This window comes from Rana temporaria, chromosome 12, assembly GCF_905171775.1.
Source record: "Rana temporaria chromosome 12, aRanTem1.1, whole genome shotgun sequence".
Lineage (NCBI taxonomy): Eukaryota > Metazoa > Chordata > Amphibia > Anura > Ranidae > Rana > Rana temporaria.
This window is the reverse complement of record NC_053500.1, coordinates 140,894,534-140,915,629: the sequence shown is the minus strand read 5'-3', so window position 1 is coordinate 140,915,629 and position 21,096 is coordinate 140,894,534. Positions and strand designations below refer to the sequence as shown.

Genomic DNA, 21,096 nt, shown 5'->3' with positions numbered 1-21,096 from the left:
AAGCTCGAAATCAGCCAGGAAGGTAGAGGACACACACCTTTGATCAGCTCACAATATGAACCCTACTAATTGTATTCAGGTGTGAAGCTGCGACCTGAGCATGCTAAAGAGCCGAATATAATCCAGAGAACATCCTGACACAGCATGTTTGGTAGTGTTAATTTTGGTATCAAATTTCTATTTAGTTTTAGTCTCAGTCTTTTGACTAAAATGCCACTTTAGTTTTAGTCGCATTTTAGTCGTCTGCAATTGTTTGAGTCATATTTAGTCGACAAAAATCTAGTGGGTTTAGTTAAGAAATTGTAATGCATTATTTAAGCATTTCTCTAAATATAATATTGTGTTATTTATGGTATCAAGGTTTGAACAAACTACCTTCTGAGGAGACCTGTAATGCTGCACAGTGCTCTGGATGGTGGTATGAGGAGACCTGTAATGCTGCACAGTGCTCTGGATGGTGGTATGAGGAGACCTGTAATGCTGCACAGTGCTCTGGACTGTAATCCAAGGAGGCCTGTCATGCTGCACAGTGCTCTGGACGGTAATCCAAGGAGGCCTGTCATGCTGCACAGTGCTCTGGACGGTAATCCAAGCAGGCCTGTCATGCTGCACAGTGCTCTGGATGGTAATCCAAGGAGGCCTGTAATGCTGCACAATGCTCTGGATGCTGATGGTTAGAGGAGGCCTGTACTGCACACACTCAGTGCTCTGCTCTGACAGTCGTAAGAAAACAGCTGGACTCTCATCAGGAGGCCTGTAATGCACAGTGCTGCTCTGGACGGTGGTCTGAGGAGGCCTGTAATGCATATTGCTCTGGATGGTGGTCTGAGGAGGCCTGTAATGCACAGTGCTCTGGACGGTGGTCTGAAGAGGCCTATAATGCACAGTGCTCTGGACGGTGGTCTGAGGAGGCCTGTAATGCACAGTGCTCTGGACAGTGGTCTGAGGAGGCCTGTAATGCACAGTACCCTGGACGGTGGTCTGAGGAGGCCTGTAATGCTGCACAGTGCTAACTGTTAAGTATTAAGCACAATACGAACTTGCTTGCTTGCTGGGTGTGAAAGCACTCACGGGATCTATACGTGTAATGCTGCACAGTGCTCTGGATGGTGGTCTGAGGAGGCCTGTAATGCACAGTGCTCTGGATGGTGGTCTGAGGAGGCCTGTAATGCACAGTGCTCTGGATGGTGGTCTGAGGAGGCCTGTAATGCACAGTGCTCTGGATGGTGGTCTGAGGAGGCCTGTAATGCTGCACAGTGCTAACTGCTAAGTAGTAAGCACAATACAAACTTGCTTGCTTGCTGGGTGTGGAAGCACTCACGGGATCTACACAGGATGAGCTCCGTGATATCGGGAAGTTCACGAGGGTAAACGTCCCTCCCATTTTTTTTTTTTTTTTCATTCGTTAACAAAAAACGGTCATAACACATTTTCAATGGGGTTCAAGTCTGGGCTCTGACTAGGCCATGCAAGGCCCGTCACCTCAAGGAAGCCATCCCCGCTGGAAGAACACAGTGATTACTGCTAGCGGCTATAATAGTGCATAGCAATAAATTGCATGCAAAATCAGACATGCTGGTTACAACAAAGTTGATAGATCAACTTGGGTACAATCAGCATACCCACCGTTTGACTCTTGGACAGTCCCTGCTGAACCGTCTAGGGCTGGTTTAGGTGCGTTCCAAAGGCTGCAGATTACAAAACAAAAAAGGATTGGGGTGGACTGGTGCAGTAATATCTGATTGAGAACATCAAATTAAGCAACAAATAAGTCCAATTTAGGAGATCAGTTAATTGGCATAATAGCAGCTTTAAACGCGTAAAAAAAAAGAAAGTTAAGTTCGGAGATCGAATCCTCCGTTAGAAACCTTTTAGACACTCAGCTGGTGAACGGCTAACTGAAAATTAAGCCGGGCTCCTCGAAAGGGCAATAATGAATCCTTCTCCAGGAGCATTTTATACATTTTGTGTATCGCGCCTCGACATAACGCGTTCTTCACGAAAACATTTTACTCTTCATTACAAAAGTTGCCCGAGGCGAAGAAGACTTCATTGTAACTAAAGTGTGAGAATTATTTTTTGTAAAACTATCACCCAATCGACAAATTTAATATTAGTTCCAACTTGCCCCCTGGGCGCGTTTTGCCCCCGACCAGACAAAACATGTGAAAGTAGTTAAGGTTATTGATTTTGCAAGCTTTTTATTGAAGGAAAAAAAACACAAATATATTAAAGGAAACGCTCAATACCTGAATATTGTGCTGGAAAAGTTATACCGTATTTATCTGGGTATACCGCACACCGGCGTATAATGCGCACCCCAAGCTTAGAAGGCAAGTTTAGGGGGGGAAAAAAACGTACATTTTCGATGCTCAGCCTTGTCGGTGTCCGTCTGACGACGTCCATCGGTGGCCTTTTCCGGCCTCCGTCTGCGGCCTTGCGCGGGGTCCATCCAGCCTTGTCGGTGTCCGTTGCGTCCGTCTGCCGGTCCGTCCAGCCTTGTCGGTGTCCATCGCGTCCGTCTGCCGGGTTTGAGTTTGGCGCCTCGGTCGAGCTGTGCAGAGCCGGATTTCCAGTGTGTTCGGCTCTTCTCGCGTGGCTGCGGGCGTGGCCGAGCCAAGTGCGCAGTACACTCGGCTCGGTCTTTGTCGGTGGCGCTCAGACAGCGGGGATTGGCATATAACGCGCACACCCACGATTTTCCCCTGATTTTAAGGGGAAAAAAAGTGCGCGTTATACGCCGATAAACACGGTAAATGAATTTAAAATGTGACAAGAGGAAATTAGATATTATAATATATTACAATGTATCCAGATTACATTCCTTTTTGGGGAGTTTTTTGTACACATGCTGAACCACATGACCTCTGGAAGATTAGGATTAGGGGGAGTTAGGGTTTTCCATTGAAGAATATGGCTAGGACTCAGGAATTGGAACAGGGACCTCCCCCAAAGGTCAAAAGGTCAGAAGGCGGGTTCCCAGAGGTTAAAGGGCGTGGCTGACCCGCCCCCACCAAAGTGTACCGCCTACCCCAACTAAGTCGGGGAATGAACAAGTCGGGGAAAGCACCTTTTTAAATTTATTTTTAATAGTAATGGCGGCGATCAGCGACTCATAGTGGGACTGCAATATTGCGGCAGACATTCTGACACGAACGGACACTTTTGACACTTTGTGGGAACGGGTGACACCAATACAGTGACCAGTGCTAAAAATATGCACCGTCACTGTACTAATGACGCTGGCTGGGAAGGGGTTAAAAATCAAGGGCCATCAAAGGGTTAACTTTGTGCCTAGCCAGTGTTTTACTACTGTGTGTGAGGTGCTTTTACTAGAGGCAGAGATCAAATCTCTCCCCTGCTTTGCAGGGACACAAACGGCATCCCTTCCCTCCTGTCAGAACGGCAATCTGCCTTGTTTACATAGGCAGATCGTAGTTCTGTCTCACTGCCTAACTAATGGTAGGTGCCGGAAGACACCAGGTAGCGTGCAGCTGCCAATCGGCGGCCGCTGTGTGTAATCACAGTGGAAGCCAGCAGGCGGTGGTGCGCATGCGCATTCCCCTACCCGGAAATGTCATCTGTGTGTTCAGCAGGAGATCTGTCTGCTTGACGTTGTCGGCCCCGTCTGAAAGAAGCCTTAGCCCTTAGATCAGGGGTCTCAAACTGGCGGCCCTCCAGCTGTTACGAAACTACATGTCCCATCATGCCTGTGGGAGTCATGCTTGTAACAGTCAGCCCTGCAATGCCTCATGGGACTTGTAGTTTCGCAACAGCTGGAGGGCCGCCAGTTTGAGATCCCTGCCTTACAGAGATGGATTTTTTTTTTACATAAAAGTGTTTTTTTTTTTTTTAATACTATAACTGTATCAATGTCAATCACAGTATTAAACAACAGTACAATGAGATTTACAGTGGCCTACAGCCTTGAAGTGAATCCTTATGCTTGTATAGGATTACTGCGTCACAGCTGATGATTAAGTAGCACTCTGACTGGTTCCTGATCATTAGTGGGGGCCGAAGCGTTTAACAAGTGTCGGCTGGTAGCTGTCAAAGGGAAGACATTAACATATCCATAGGGCATCATACAGAGGAACATTACTATACAGATTGCAAAAGGGGAAAAGGTTAAATGCGCATTTCAATCATCATGGACGATTACACACTGATATGCAGACAGTTCAGCCTACCAGATGAGTAGTTGGGAGTATATGGAAAAAATCACATACAGAATTAAACATTTTAATTTGCTTTCAAAAGTAGTTTTTAAAATGTATAATTCAGCAGCTTTCATTAGCAGAAGCCAAGCAGGGCAGGAAAAATTTAAAATTGCCCCCCCCCCTCCAGCTATGGAAGACTATAATGCTCTATTCTCTACATCAGTGGTCGCCAACCTTTCAGACCTCACTGGCCACCAAACTCAGTTTTGAATCCTGTGCTCTGGCTCTCTGCCCCCCTTTCCCTGGATCACACTGCTGCCTTATACACACACACACACACACACACACACACACACACACACACACACACACACAATGCTCCAGCTCTCTGCCCCCCTTTCCCTGGATCACACTGCTGCCTTATATACACACACACACACACACACACACACACACAATGCTCCAGCTCTCTGCTCCCCTTTCCCTGGATCACACTGCTGCCTTATACTCACTATGTTCCGTCTCTCTGCCCCCCCACCCTCAGATCATACTGCTGACTTATGCACACAATTCTCCGGCTCTCTGCCCCCTTCCCCTTGGATCACACTGCTGCCTTATACACACACACACACACACACACACACAAGGCTTCGGCTCTCTGCGCCCCCCCAGGATCACACGGCTGCTTTATACACACACACACACACACACACACACGCACACACACACACAATGCTCCAGCTCTCTGGATCACACTGCTGCCTTATACTCACTATGTTCTGTCTCTCTGCCCCCCCCCCCCCACCCTCAGATCACACTGCTGACTTATGCACACAATGCTCTGGCTCTCTGCCCCCTTTCCCTGGATCACACTGCTTCCTTATACACACACACACACACACACAATACCCTGGCTCTCCTGTCTCAATCCCCCTCCCGCACTCTGCATCACACTGCTGCCTTACACAGACTCATCAATGGATATCACCTCCTTTTCCAGCCATCGGTTCGAGCTCTGTGCTCCCACCGTCTGATCAGCAACGGAAGTTCCGTCCTTCACCTTCCGCTTCCTGCACTACTCCTAGCGCCTCCCTCTGAGTTCCCTCTGAGTCCCTCTGAGTTCAAACGAGCCAGAGGAGGCATTAGGTATCAATGCACGTTGACAGTCTTGACTGTACTAAGAACAACACTGCAAACAAACATTGGATGGTATACATTCGCCACATGTTGACTTGTGGCAGAACCCCTGGGGACCACCAACATTTTCTTGTGGACCATCAGTGGTCCACGGACCACTGGTTAGCAATCGCTGCTCTAGAGTATATGATAAAACTGAGTAATTCTTCCCTTAATCCAGCTGTGGCAGTCGGTGGTCTGGTCCTTTTCTTCTAATTGCTTGGAATGTGGGTGGGCAAAGACATCAAATACAATCTGGGTTCAGTGGTGTCCATCGTTCCTGGGATCGTCAGGAGGGGCAATGACCAGACAGACTGGCAAGAACACCTCCAGGGGACCGTTGGTTGCAACTAGCACCGGCGGGGAGGAAGAATGTGGGATGGTGGATCAAGGGAAGATATATAGGTAGATTCACAAAGAGTTAGGCCGGCTTATCAGTAGATAAGTCGACCTAATTCAGAATCTACGCCAACCTAAGTTTAAGCGTATGCTCAAACAGAGATACGCTTAAACATATCTAAGATACGACGGCTTGCGCCGTCCTATCTTAGATTGCAATATTTTGGATGGCCACTAGGTGGCACTTCCATTGCGGTCGGCGTAGAATATGTAAATGAGGGGATACGCCGATTCACGAACGTACGCCAGGCCGACGCAGTACTTTTACGCAGTTTACGTAAGAGATAGGCGCGTAAAGTTAGAGCTAGGCTCTAGTGGAATAGTAATGTCAAGTATGGCCGCCGTTCCCGCCGCGAAATTCAAAATTTTTACGACGTTTGCGCAAGTCGTCCGCGAATCGGGATTTACGTCGTTTGCGTCCACGTCGAAATCAATAGGCCTGTACGACGTACTTAGCCGCAATGCGCACTAGGAAATGTAGGTGCTCGGCGCATGCGCAGTAGCCAAAAAACGTGAGGTCAAGCCTCATTACCATTAAACACGCCCCCCTCCAACCCATTTGAATTAGGCGCCCTTACGCCCGCCGCGTTTACACTACGCCGCCCTAAGTAAGGAGGTAAGTGCCTTTAGAATCATGTACTTGCCTCTCTTACTTAAGGCGGCGTAGTGTAAACACGCTAGGCTACGCCGCCGCAAATTAGCGCGCCCCTACCTGAATCTACCCAATAAATTATATTATGCCCTTGTGAACAAGCGCTATATTCTTCATCTCCTGGGGAAGGCTATTAACCCTGCATTGTACGCAGAGGTGCTACTCCTTCCACCAACCTCAACAATTGGACACCAAATTTCCCACTGACACCAACAATGAGGCACCATTCCTTCCACTAACACCAACAGTGGGGCACCATTTCTTTCCATGACACCAACAGCGGGGCACTATTTTTTTTTTCAACTGCCACCAACAATTAGGCACGATTACGCCTCCTACAGACACTATGGGCCAGATTCACAGAAGAAATACGCCGGAGTATCTACTGATACTCCGGCGTATTTTCAAATATGCCGCGTCGTATCTTAATTTGTAATTCACAAACAAGATACGACGGCTTTTGGCTAAGATCCGACAGGCTTACGGCTTCGTACGCCTTCGGATCTTAGGCTGCAATACTTCGGCCGCCGCTGGGTGGAGTTTGCGTCTTTTCCAGCATCGGGTATGCATATGAGCTTTTACAGCGATCCACAAAAGGTTTTCGCGTTTGTCAAGTCGTCGCTAGTTGTTTTTTCCCATCGCAAAGTTACGGCTGCTTTAACACGGCTTAAATTTAGACGAGCCATGTTAAAGTATGGCCGTCGTTCCCGCGTCGAATTTCAATTTTTTTTGCGTAAGACGTCCGGGAATACGAAAGTACGTTACGCACGTCGCCGTTCAAAAATTTGAATTAGGCGGGCTTGCGCCGGACGCCTTTACGTTACACCGCCGTAAGTTTACACGCAAGTGCTTGGTGAATCAGGCACTTGCGCTGAAAACTTGCGGCGGTGTAACGTATAGATGATACGTTACGCCGCCGCAGTTATATGTGAATCTGGCTCTATGTACATTTTTTTACTCCCACTGACCACCAAGCCAGAGACACTGTCCACTGATGCCAGGGCATTTCCTGCTCCCGCTGTCCACAGTCTCTCCAACCCCCCCCCCCCCCAAGGTCTGAAGTACAGAAAACTGTCCTTTGTTCAAAACGTTTGGAAACCCCCGCCCTACACCTACATATACGGAATATCACTGAGCATACAACATGCCAGTCCTACAGGACGAAGCAAATAGTCTAATTAAGTAGTCTTTCCCACCGACGACGTAGACTGTCACCCCGCAGACCCTCCACTTACAGAGACACAGAACAGGATTAAAGGCGTGTAGATGTAAACAGGAGATTAAACAGCTTGGATACGATTTTTCCGCTACAAACCGCCGCTCCCAGCTGAATACGGCACTCCACGAGCAAACAGATATCATTTTTGCATAAAGAGGATTAATTGGAGGGGCCTCAAATATCTGCGGCACGTTCCCCATGGCAGGCCCTGGATTACAAACTCATTAGACTGTCTCTTTTGTGTTTACGCTCGCTCGCTTAAATTTATTGTATTCATCTGCAGAGGGCGGACAGATTCCCAGGCATTATACGGGGTAGCGCAATACGGTTCTCCATGTCGAACAAGGTCACAACTTATCCCAAACTGCGGCCAAAATGGGTCAGGGGCAGTGGCAGGGCGTCCATAGAGGGCGCAGGAGAGCCGCCCCCTCTCGCTCCCACACCGCCACTGGGATGTGCATCAAAATTTTGAGCCCCAGCCGCCACTGGTCAGGGGCAACTAAACCCATTGGTATATTTTGAGGTTAGGGTAGGAAACCGGAGTTCTAAGAAGAATTAAAAGAACTCCAACTTAAAGCGTAGCTTCATCCTAAATTTTGACGTCGACATCCATCGACAATAACTAATCCGTTTTTTTTTTATTGCGATCCTTACCTTTGTAATGCAGCAGTTTCTGTCCTGTCAATCACTATTCCCCGCAAGAGTGGGCGTGTATCACAATTTCCCCCGACCAGCGCTATGTCTCCTGGGAGTGAGTCATGAGAATCCCAGGAGACGAGCTGTGCTGTAATCTCGCGGGTCACGTGACTCGGCAAGCGGGTCATGTGACTCGGCAAGCGGGTCATGTGACGTGGGCAGCGACAAATTCTCCATTGTTCACAACGGGGGGCGTGACCGGCCGTTGTGATGGCAAAACAAACACGCAGAGCGCAGGCGCCATATAGAGCCGACTCACATCTCCGCACGTTCTGCTTTTTTCGGAAACCCCGTGACTCGTGCGCGCCTACGCAATACGGGGGGCGGGGCCTTATCCGCCGGTGGGAACAGACGTCAATCATCTGGGCGACCTCCCAGATGACAATCCCCCTAGGCATAGAAACGCCTACTCCCGCGGGGAGAAGTAGGATTGAAAAAATGGATTACAAGGTACGTACAGCATAAAAAAAAAAAAAAAACTAATTGCGGACAGTACTTGTTACGAATATAAGGGAGTTGGTCAGATATACATGCCATTAGGGTGAACCTCCGCTTTAAGCTGTATATGTGGAAGCTGACAAGCTGTAGGGCTTGATCCGCCTGGTAGTTGGAGCCTCTATGTATTGTATAGTTAGTGCCGAGACACGGCTAGGTTGTTTGGCCATTTTTGTTCTGATCATTTTTTCTGAAACACTGTATATAGACTTGTATATATCTCCAATAAACACCCCACTGGATTTGGTATCTGTGCCTGAAAGATTGCTTATCCCAGGGAGCTTTGTACCGGCTACCTATCCCCCACATTAAATATATATATATATATATATATATATAAATTCTGCCCCCTGCTACATCACTGACCTAGTCTCCAAATACCAACCTAATCGCTCTCTTCGTTCTTCTCAAGACCTCCTGCTCTCTAGCTCTCTCATCACCTCCTCCCATGCTCGTCTACAGGACTTTTCCAGAGCCTCTCCAAGCCTATGGAACTCCTTACCCCAAACTATCCGTCTATCTCCTTCTCTTTTAGCTTTTCGAGGATCCCTGAAAACCCTCCTCTTCAGAGAAGCCTATCCTACCCACATCTAACAACTGTATTTTAACTTTGCCCACCTGATCACCCCCCACATCTACTACCCTCTGTTCCACTTCACCCTCCCTTCTAGATTGTAAGCTCTAACAAGCAGGGCCCTCTGATCATTCCTGTATTAAATTGTATTGTAACTATGTCTTCCCTGATGTTGTAAAGCGCTGCGTAAACTGTTGGCGCTATATAAATCCTGTATAATAATAAATATATATATATATCTATCTATATCTAACACACACACATACATGGGATATAAAAAGTCTACACAACCTGTTAAAAAATAAAACAAACAAAGTCAGGTTTCTGTGATGTAACAAAAAAATGTGGGGTGATGTGAAGAGGGCTGTGCACAGGAGATGCCCTCGCGCAATCTGACAGATTTGGAGTGCTTTTGCAAAGTCAAGATGCGCCATGCTCATAGACTCGTACCCAAAGAGACCGAGTGCCGTTTTGAAAGCAAAAGGTGCTTCAACAAAAGTATTAGTTTAACCTCTTCCGGACCAGACGCCGCAGTTTTACTTCAACGTCTGCTTACACGTTCTATGGTCTGGAAAGCCAACCTGTACTGGAACCGTCATTCTTAGGCTGCATTCACACCTGAACGCGGCGCATTGTCCCGCTATTTGCCGCGACAAAACGTTGTTTAAGCCTAACATACGCCGGAGGGGTGATTAACATTGTCGGCTATGCCGAAAGCCGCCTGAAAAAAAGGGTCCGGGACATGTTTTGAGCTTCAGGCGTACAGCGTTTGGCGTGGAGATGTGAACCATCTCCATAGCCGACAATGTTAAATCACCCCTTCAGCGTATTGCAGGCTGCAATAGCGTCGGGCTTCAGGCGTTAAAACGCCTAGTTGTGAATGGAGCCTTAGGCCTCGTACACACGGGCAAACATGTCCGATGAAAACGGTCCGCGGACCGTTTTCATTGGACATGTCCGCTGGGATCATTTGGTCTGATGGCTGTACACACCATCAGACCGAATTCCCCGCGGACAGGATACGCGGTGACGTAGCCGCGACGATGACGCGGCGACGTGCGCGACCCTGGAAGATCAATGCTTCCACGCATGCGTCGAATCACTTTGACGCATTCGAGGGCTTTCGGCCGAGCGGACATGTCCGGTGAGTCATACAGACGACCGAACATGTCCGACGGACAGGCTTCCAGGGGACATGTTTCTTAGCATGCTAAGAAACATTTGTCCGCTGGAAACCTATCCGCTCGGCCGGGAATCCGGTCCGGTCGCCCGTACAGACGACCGAACATGTCCGTGGAAACTGGTCCGCGGACCAGTTTCAGCAAACATGTTCGGTCGTGTGTACGAGGCCTTAACCTTCTGAAAATACCAACTGCCTGGCTGTCTCAAGCTTTAGGGCTTGTTCACACCAGGTGCGATGTGGGAACGCATGCAGAATCACACTGCCTTTTGCAGACACAGGGGGTGCCATTACGTCACCATGCATTAAGCAAACCTGCACACTCACCACAAGGCATGGTACTGCAGCGCTACGCATTTTGGTGCGACGTAGTCGAAAAATCATGCTGTCACCTTTTTTCAAACGTAAAGGGCCGTCCATTGAAATGAATAGGCTGCCCTAAGACGTGGCGCGAGCCCGCTCTCAAGTGCAGAAAAAGCACGTGCGCTTCGACGTCATGTGAGCCCGAAATCTTTTTCTAACCCAGAAGAAGACGGAAGTCAAGATCCGTATACTTTGAAAAAATTGAAGCCTTTGGATCAGCATGGCAGCCAGGCACGTAGCATTTTCCGAAGTATCGATAGGCGACGGTAGAATCTGTATTTCACAAAAGATAGGTTTGATGTGTGCCTGGGGACAACGGGTCAAGAATCGGGCATTTCGGCATCTTTTGACGCTGGCAGCACAAGATAACCTGTTACCGCGGTGTGACGGCGGCGAGCTATAATTATTCCATTCTGTGTCTACCGAGATGATAACAGATTGGCGGAGAATGATTTTAGGGGAGAAGATAAGTGTAGCGTTTTGTTTTCCATCCCATCCCACACACACTCGGAGGACACATCAGCGGTCGCTATGGAAACCTCTGCGTTTTGATGCAGAGACAGCGTTCCAGGCGCCGCTGCAGAAGAGAACGCGGAAAATTTCACATCTTAAAGAGTTTCACACAACCGAACTGGCAGGTGACAACTCGGAACTTCCGCACTTCGGCCCCTACGGGTTCCGCGCATCCCACAGGCTCCCTTCCAACAAGGTCACAAACTCGTGGCAGACGCGGCAGAGCTTTAACATTTCACTTTCTAGACTGAGAGCGGAAAACGGGAACGATTTCCAGTGTTTTTCCCCTTCTTTTTTTTTTTTTAAAGAGCTCATTAATTGGTGTTTTAGATATTTTTTAATAAGTTGTATAAAATAACTTTGTAACATTTAGTGACAGGCGCATCCATGACAATTGAATGAACAGAGTGGTGGGGAAGATATATTTCCTTCTTTACATGGGTAACTCCGACTCGGGGATTTGCCACAATGCTCATCTTTATATTGAATTAACGTATATACTCGAGTATAGGCCGACCCGAATATAAGCCGAGGCATCCAATTTTACCACAAAAAAAAGGGAAAACTTATTGACTCGAGTATAAGCCTAGGGTGTCCATCTGCATGCCTCACTGTGCCCATATGCATGCCCCACTGTGTCAATGACTAGACTGACGTTTAACTTGGGAGTCTATGGAAGGGGTGCCCGGCTTTGAAAAATCGGTGCTCCCCAGCCAAAGGTCCCCCACACAACAAACATTGCACACTTGTAGATGAGAAATTGGGCTACATGTGTGCCAAGTTACGGGTCCAGGGGACCTACGATCGGCCGGTACCGGGTCCCCAAATTCACCTGGAGAAATTACCGTTTAACATGGAAGTCTATGTAAGGGGTGCCCGGCTTTGAAAAAAAAATCGGTGCTCCCCGGCCGTAGGTTCCCCAGACAACAAACTTTTCACACTTGTAGAGGAAGAGTGGGGCTACATGTGTGCCAAGTTTGGGGTCCAGGGGACCTACGATCAGCCGGTACCAATGGATGAACAATAGTGGGACAATAGATGGAAGACGGGTGGACAATAGATGGAAGACGGATGGACAATAGATGGAAGACGGATGGACAATAGATGGAAGATGGATGGACAATAGATGGAAGACGGATGGACAATAGATGGAAGACGGATGGACAATAGATGGAAGACGGATGGACAATAGATGGAAGACGGATGGACAATAGATGGAAGACGGATGGACAATAGATGGAAGATGGATGGACAATAGATGGAAGACGGATGGACAATAGATGGAAGACGGATGGACAATAGATGGAAGACGGATGGACAATAGATGGAAGACGGATGGACAATGGATGGAAGACGGATGGACAATAGATGGAAGACGGGTGGACAATAGATGGAAGACGGATGGACAATAGATGGAAGATGGATGGACAATGGAAGACAACGGCTCGCTATGGTGAGGCGGCAGTCGCTCTGGAACGGCCGCCAGGTCCATGGATTTCTGACAATCAGCGGCACGGCTCCTCTCACCACCACACAACGTCTGTCCCCCTCCAACTGCGCCCTCAATCTGTCTTCGGCTTCTGCCACAATGACAGATCCAACTCCCCCCTCCAATTACCCAAGACAGCACAATTAACACTTGCGACGCCGCAAAAGGCAGAGGAGCCACAGATGCCTATGGCAGCAAAGCCATTACGGAAGTTAATTGAACAATTGACTGCCAGAGGCCTGACATTTATATCACTGCAAAAGGTTGGCGGCTCGAGGGAGACAACACAAAAGGGGAACGTCAAGGCGCTGACCACCGCCATCCTCCTCCATCCGCGGGAAGGGGGGGACCGCACTGACTCCATCTTGATTGCCATCTCATCCGAGGAGAGAGATCACAGAGAAGAGGGGAAGGAGGTAGAACGATGGGAAGGTGGATGTCAGAAAACACAAACAAAAGATACAATTAAAAAAAATCCAAACCCAACCGCTAAATCTCATCCTATTATTACAAATATTATTAAAGTGGTTGTAAACCCTTATTTTTCACTTTTACCTACAGGTAAGCCTATAATACGGCTCACCTGTAGGTATAAAGAATATCTCTTAAACCTGTACGGTTTAGGAGATATTCCCCTCGCAATGCGCCACTGATTGCAGTGGCGCATGTGCAGGGGGAATCCACGGCGAAAGATCCGGCAGCCGCCGGACCTTGCCGATTTTAAATCTCCTGCGCGCACGCGTCATCGCCAATCACAGCGCTGGAGCGGCGATACCCGGAAGACACGTCGGAGCAAGATGACATCTCGCTCGGCGTGGACCAGGTAAGTGCTACACACCTCGTTCCGAGGTAAGTATTTCATAATCAGCTATTATGCGGTGCATACTAGCTGATTATGCCTTTTGCCTTGCAGGTTTAAAAAAACGCTTTAATCCCATAGGCACCAACATGTTCATTTAAAGGAGATCTCCGGTCACAGCATACACTTTCATTCTATAACATCAGCATTGTAATACCAATACTTATTACCGACAATTCAATATAAGATTACTGGAAAAATCCCCTTTCATGCCGTGAGCGCTGCCTGTCTGCTGGCCTTCGCTTTCCATAACTTCCTGGATTCCCAGCATGCTTTGCAGCTCCTCCACCATGTCTAAGAACTACATATCCCATGGTACCTTGCTGATTCCTGCACTAACTCCGCCTTCTGAAACTCCTCCTCTCAGAAGGCGGGCTCTGTGAAAGGTGTGACACGGCAGTGCCTACCCACAAATATAAAATCTCAATAAACTCCTTATATATGAATAGTCTCATTACTGGGTAAATCTACAGACAGAGCGGAGCGCTCATTAAATCCTCCTCATGGCGGGCGGAGGAATCGGGTGATCAGAAGGCGGTCGATGAAGACGACGACCGCAGACGCTCCTCAGACAAAAGCCCCTTCCGGCTCGGTGAAGTGTTAATCGATCCTCCCGGGTCTTACGACCTGTCAGGCGTAGTTAGCGCGCCAGAGAGCTCTCCGATAACGGGCAGCCGCCTCTCTCCGGTCAGGTTGCGTAGCAACGCCATTTGTCCCCCCCCCCCCCCCGTCGCCGTTTCCTGCACCAGCTCTGCCCGCAGCAAGTGTCAACGGCGCGCGCGGGAGTCGGAAAGGGTCGCGGTTATCAGCTTATTGCCTACTGACGACACGTTGATGGGCCCGTGTGACGGGACGCAGTCTGACCTTTTTTTTTTTTTCTAGGAATTGCGCAAAGCTGGAAAGATTAATCTTCCTGTCAAACCATTAATGCCACATAATAAGGGAACAAAGGTTCCCGGCTATAGTGTCTTCCCTGTCCTATTTAATTGCTTCCCTCCCCCCTCCCCCACAATACTGTCTGCCTGCTCTTTTCAAAGAAATGTTAAAACAATTAACATTTTCTGTTTTTATACTGTGTTTGCATCTCAGTGATGCTGGTCTCCTGCAGCCTCTTTGCGTCCGCTTCCCGTCTCCATGCACTCCAGCGATGGCTGCATGGCATTTCTCAGGGCGGGTTTTCCGATGGTGACAACCGGTGGAGCGTGGCTGCGTCACGTGGGTTGAAAATGGGACAAGACCACCAGCGATGTAGAACTTCTTGGCAAGAATGACATTTGATGTAGTAGTTATGGATGAGACAAAAAATATATTTAGCACTGGCAGGGGCAGTTTGCACAAAAGTTATAGCGTCTACAAAATAGTTTTATAGCATTTTTATTAATAATTTTGTTTTTATTAATAATGGTGGCGATCAGCAATTTTTATCGTGACTGCGACTTTATGGCGGACACTTTTGACACTATTTTGGGACCACTGTCATTTATACAGCGATCAGTGCTATAAAAATGCACCGATTGCTAAGTAAATGGAACCGGCAGGGAAGAGGTTAAACACTAGGTGGTGCTGAAGGGTTTAAGTGTGCCCTAGGGAGTGATTCTAATTCTAGGGGGGATGGGCTGTGTGTGACATGACACTGATCACCGCTCCCAATTACAGGAAGCTGTGATCAGTGTCCTGTCACTAGGAAGACTGGGGAAATTGCTTGTTTACATCAGCATTTCCCCGTTCTTCCTCACCGCGACACGATTGCGGTTACGCCCGCAGACATCGAGTCCGTGGGACCCGCGGTCAGAGTCACGGAGCTTGCACGCGTCCAAAATGCCACTTCTTAAAGCGGAGGTATATATATGTCCTTTTGCCTGTCCGCGCCATGCTGCACACGAATATCTGCGTGCGGCGGTCGGCAAGCAGTTAATGACCATGGTTTTGGAATAGGAGGTAATTTAATATTACTGGCCTTGGTTATGGAATAGGGAGCAACTCCATATGAATAGCCACAATTTTGGCACGGGGGAGGGATAACTCCATATTAATGGTCATGTTTTTTTGGGACGGGGGGTGCAGAGTAACTCCATATTAATGCCCATGGTTTTTGGAATGGGGGGGGGGGGCAACTCCATAATAATGGCCATGGTTTTGGAATGGGGGGGAAACTCCATATTAATGGCCATGGTTTTGGAGCAAGATATAAGACTCAACCTTGTGGTAACAGTTTGGTGAAGACGCCTTTCTGTCCTAGCATGACTGTGCCCCCCGTGTACAAAGCTAGCCCCATAAAATAACATGGTTTGACCAGTTTGGTGTGGAGGAACTCGTGTCCTGCACAGACTCGACCTCATGCCTTCTCCACACCTTTGGACCTCATCCCTACTCAACACCTTTGGACCTCATCCCTACTCAACACCTTTGGACCTCATCCCTTCTCAACATCTTTGGACCTCATCCCTACTCAACACCTTTGGACCTCATCCCTACTCAACACCTTTGGACCTCATCCCTTCTCAACACCTTTGAACCTCATCCCTTCTCAACACATTTGGACCTCAACACCTTTGGACCTCATCCCTTCTCAACACCTTTGGACCTCATCCCTTCTCAACACCTTTGGACCTCATCCCTTCTCAACACCTTTGGACCTCATCCCTTCTCAACACCTTTGGACCTCATCCCTTCTCAACACCTTTGGACCTCATCCCTTCTCAACACCTTTGGACCTCATCCCTTCTCAACACCTTTGGACCTCATCCCTTCTCAACACCTTTGGACCTCATCCCTTCTCAACACCTTTGGACCTCATCCCTTCTCAACACCTTTGGACCTCATCCCTTCTCAACACCTTTGGACCTCATCCCTTCTCAACACCTTTGGACCTCATCCCTTCTCAACACCTTTGGACCTCATCCCTTCTCAACACCTTTGGACCTCATCCCTTCTCAACACATTTAGACCTCATCCCTACTCAACACATTTGGACCTCTGCCCTACTGAATGCCTTTGGGATGAATTTGAACATCAATGGTAAACTATATGCTCTTCCCAGAAGAGTAGAAGCTGTTATAGCCAGAAAGGGGACAACTTCATATGGTTCTGTAATAGAATGTCCAACAAGCTAATAAGGGCGTGATGGTCAGGTGTCCCCCAATCTTTGGCCATACAGTATAGTTTTGGAAAACCTAAAAGGAGATTTTAGCAGAGATTGTTCGATCCGTGTGGCCAGGTTCTCGAAGAGTCATGTGACTTCTCCCAGCAGCCTTTGTCCATCCATGACCAAAAATCCGGGAAAAGATAAAAAGTTTGAGCACAGGTGATAAAAGTTGTGCTTTTGGCACCTCTATCCCCGGCTGTCTGAGGCACGATGATAAATCTGGCCCGATAGACAGAATTAAAGACACCTTTCCCTATATTTGATGTTTCCCACCAAGATGGCTTCCATAAAGCATTGTAAGCTGTTGCAGCAGAATCCCAAGCAGGGAGAAAATTACAAAGAAGCTTTAATAATGCATCGCAGAAAAAGATCATAAAATATAACCTGTCAAGCCTTCTTGAGGAGGCATTCCTTATCCACAGCAAAAAAAATTTGATGTTGTCAAGACTAATAATGGCAATAGTAATAAACATCGGTGGGGTATACGCATGAGTGATTGCAAATCTAATCACGCGCTGCAAAAACACACAGCGATATTTTTGTCTCGGTGCACAGCTTATGTGACACAGAGACATCTGTCTATTCCAAGGGAAGGAAAGGGGAAAAATAGCATTCCTGGCTTAAAGTGAACATGTGCTCAGATTATACAGGTTGAAATATTTATGTATTTCGAACAAGCAGTAAAAGCGCTTAAAAAAAACAAAAAAAAACGGCCCCATTCACCTATGTAGCCAAAGGTATTGTGAATAAATTCATCTTCAAAATTTAGATCAGGAGGTACTGAAATCAAAGCTCCTCCCCCTATTTTCTAGGACAGCACAATTTTGGCCAGCTTTCCAATGTAAACAAACACCAGGTGCATGTGAATGGGAGGGGGTTGGCGCTTTGCCCTAAAGCTTGATTTAAAGTGTTAGTTCACCTTCAACTTTTTCAAAGGAAATTAAAAAGTGACCAACCTACACCCCCACCCTTCCACCCGGCGTGGCGCCTTTTTTTCAGAAAATAGGTGCAGGTACTAACCCTTCCTAGTCACCCCCTACCCACCTCCGAACACCATCCCTTGGTTCCACACCCTACTCCACCTCCCATTACCGCTCCTTTTAGCGAAAACAGAACCAAGTATCATTTTTGGTGGCAAGTAGTTATATGAAATTTGTGAATATAAAGCAGTAAAATGGGTCAGCAGCCAGCAAAAAAAAAAAAAAAAAAAAAAACCCCCAGCAACAGTACAACCCTCCCAGCAAAAATAGATTCCCCAGGAACAAAAGACCCTCATCAGCATCAATGGACTCTCCAGCAGCCAGCATCAATAGACCCCTCCTCGCAACAGTAGATCTCCCCAGCCACAGTAGATCCCCCAGTGACCATAGATCCCCCCCAGTGACCATAGATCCCCCCCAGTGACCATAGATCCCCCCCAGTGACCATAGATCCCCCCAGGAGGCAGAAGGTGAGCACAGAATCCAAACACCACATGTGAAAAGAATCAGGAGGTCTAGCAGAACCACTGTAGCAAGGATATAAGAATACACAGGGCGGAAACTGCAAACTAAACCATAACATTACTGTTCTGTTTTTTTTTTTTACTTGTGTGTAAATCTCAGCTTGAGCTATTGAGCTCTTTACATATTATGCTTTTTTTTTTTTTTTTACAACAGAGGGCCATATGACTTATGACATGTTTTTACCCAACAAAAAAACTTTTCTCCCATAGATCAGTAGAGGCCACGGCACTTGTATTCTTCAATGTGCCCCTTACAGGAGGTTTTCGACACTATGCAAAAGCTCCTTAGAGTTCAGTTGCAGCAAGCAACAAAAGAAAATGGTGGCAATCCTTGCAACCCATAAGGAAGCATACCTCTAGATCCAGCAGCGCTGCCTCTTCAGGGCACCAAGCTTAAAGCGGCGTTTCACCCTAAAAACAAATTTCTAGCATGCCATCAAGCATACTAGCGCGATCTACAGTACGCCTTTCTTTTATTTTTTGGCGCCGTACTTACGGTTTACTGCCGTAGTGAAGATTCAGACTCCCCGCGGGGAATGGGCGTTCCTATGCACAGGGAAGATGATTGACGGCCGGCTATGGCGCGTCACGCTGCCCGAAGATAGCCGAAATAGGACTTGCCTCTTCACGGCGCTATACGGCGCCTGCGCACAGACATCGGAGCTGACTGCGCAGGCGCCGTGATGAGGCAAGTCCTATTTCGGCTATCTTCGGGCAGCGTGACGCGCCATAGCCGGCCGTCAATCATCTTCCCTGTGCATAGGAACGCCCATTCCCCGCGGGGAGTCTGAATCTTCACTACGGCAGTAAACTGTAAGTACGGCACCAAAAAATAAAAGAAAGGTGTACTGTAGATCGCGCTAGTATGCTTGATGGCATGCTAGAAAAAAAAAGTTTTTTTAGGGGGAACCCCCGCTTTAAGTGACCTGTAGATCAAGTGTGGGTCCTTTTTTTTTTTGCATAGTAAACAAACCTCTCCTAAACAGGACATTAAAGAAGTGTGGTGCCCATCAATGAACGTGGTCACAATTTTTGTTGCAATCTCCACTGGATCATGGTTCTCCGAAGCTGAAAAAACAGTTACTTGTACTCACCAGTGCCGGAAGAAGCAGGTCAGCAAAATACACAAAGCCGGCCCCCAAGGAGAAACCAACGGCGGCAGGGAGGAAAGCCAGGCTTCCATACTCCGACGACATCTCAATAGCTGGGGCCAGGAGAGACCAATAGGAGGCTGCCAACATCACCTAGGAGGAAAAAAGATCCAACAAATCAGAATGGGAGATGCCCACTGCACAACCAGGGAACATGTATAACATATAACAAGGATGCCAAAGGGATCGGGAAATTGCATATTCTATATGGCTCACAATATCTAATAAAGATTCTAATATTTTGGTAACTTTTAGCCGACTCATGTGATTGTAATGTGATTGTTAGCAGACTCTATGGACAAGCCAGCCTCCTCTCCTTCAGGAATGTGCCATTTTCCTCAGAAGGTCATATCATTTCTTACAAGGGGAGTTGGCCAGGGATGGTGTTTTCCTTACATTCAAGTTCTATATTACTACAGCCAAAACTAATAAGATTTTAGTCTCACAACAGAGCTGCATTAAGAATGCGTCTGATTATCTGGCCATGCTGCGTAAAAGCAGACTCCGTGGCAAAACAGCATCTTTAGTTAAAGTATTCTTGTCATATTTGTATCATCTTTATCTGTCATCACTTTTAATAAACGTTATACTTGTAAGTAAGTATTTGTGTGATCTCCCTTCGCACAACCCCAAAAACATGACAAACACGTGGTACCAGAAGTGGGGTGTTTGATTTGTGTAAACTAGAGATACAAATAATGAACGTGACAAAAACACAATCATACATGGGATGTCCTCCCAGAATGCGCCTTGGAACGATCTGTCACTGGCTGTGTTAATCGCTGCCAGTGCCATGTGATTGTTGTAACCAATTATAGCAGATCACATGACAATTGTGCCGGTACCATGTGATTGTTGTAACCAATTACAGCAGATCACATGACAATTGTGCCGGTACCATGTGATTGTTGTAACCAATTAAAGCAGATCACATGACAATTGTGCCGGTACCATGTGATTGTTGTAACCAATTACAGCAGATCACATGACAATAGTGCCGGTACCATGTGATTGTTGTAACCAATTACAGCAGATCACATGACAATTGTTCACAATGAATGGCTTCCTTTCATGCCATCCATTGTGTTGCTAGTTGTGATTAGTCAGTGATCACATGGTACAGACAGGGCAAATCACAGTCCATCTGTACCATGTAAATAGCTGTGGACAATCACAGCTAATCACAATATAAATGAATCGGTTACAATCAGTAAAAATGGTTGCTTATACCATTAATATTCACTGGTATAAGCAATCATAATGTGTAAAAAAAAATTAAAAAGATCCCGATCACTTCCCCAGAGTAGTACAGTGTTACTATGGTAACTGTTGAATAATAAATTAGCAATTTTTTGTTTTACATACTGTCACCAGTCAGTGTCCCTGATCACTGCCACACCAGGTATATGACAACGCTGTACCTCACTGATTTGCACCTCCATCTTGTGCCGCACTGCTGGAACGAACGGGACTGCGACATTATGGCGGACAGATCGGACACTTTTGACACATTTTTGGGAC

At 47.3% G+C, this 21,096-nt stretch overlaps 1 protein-coding gene across 2 annotated transcripts in view; it reads right to left on the bottom strand.

Moving 5' to 3' along the window:
- The window catches only part of SLC39A11 (solute carrier family 39 member 11), a 164,476-nt gene that overhangs the window by 85,129 nt on the left and 58,251 nt on the right, over positions 1-21,096 (bottom strand). For both annotated transcript variants that reach the window (XM_040331007.1, XM_040331008.1), the window contains exon 4: positions 19,519-19,668. In XM_040331007.1, coding sequence (XP_040186941.1) covers positions 19,519-19,668 — 150 coding nt within the window. The remainder of the gene's footprint in view (positions 1-19,518; positions 19,669-21,096) is intronic.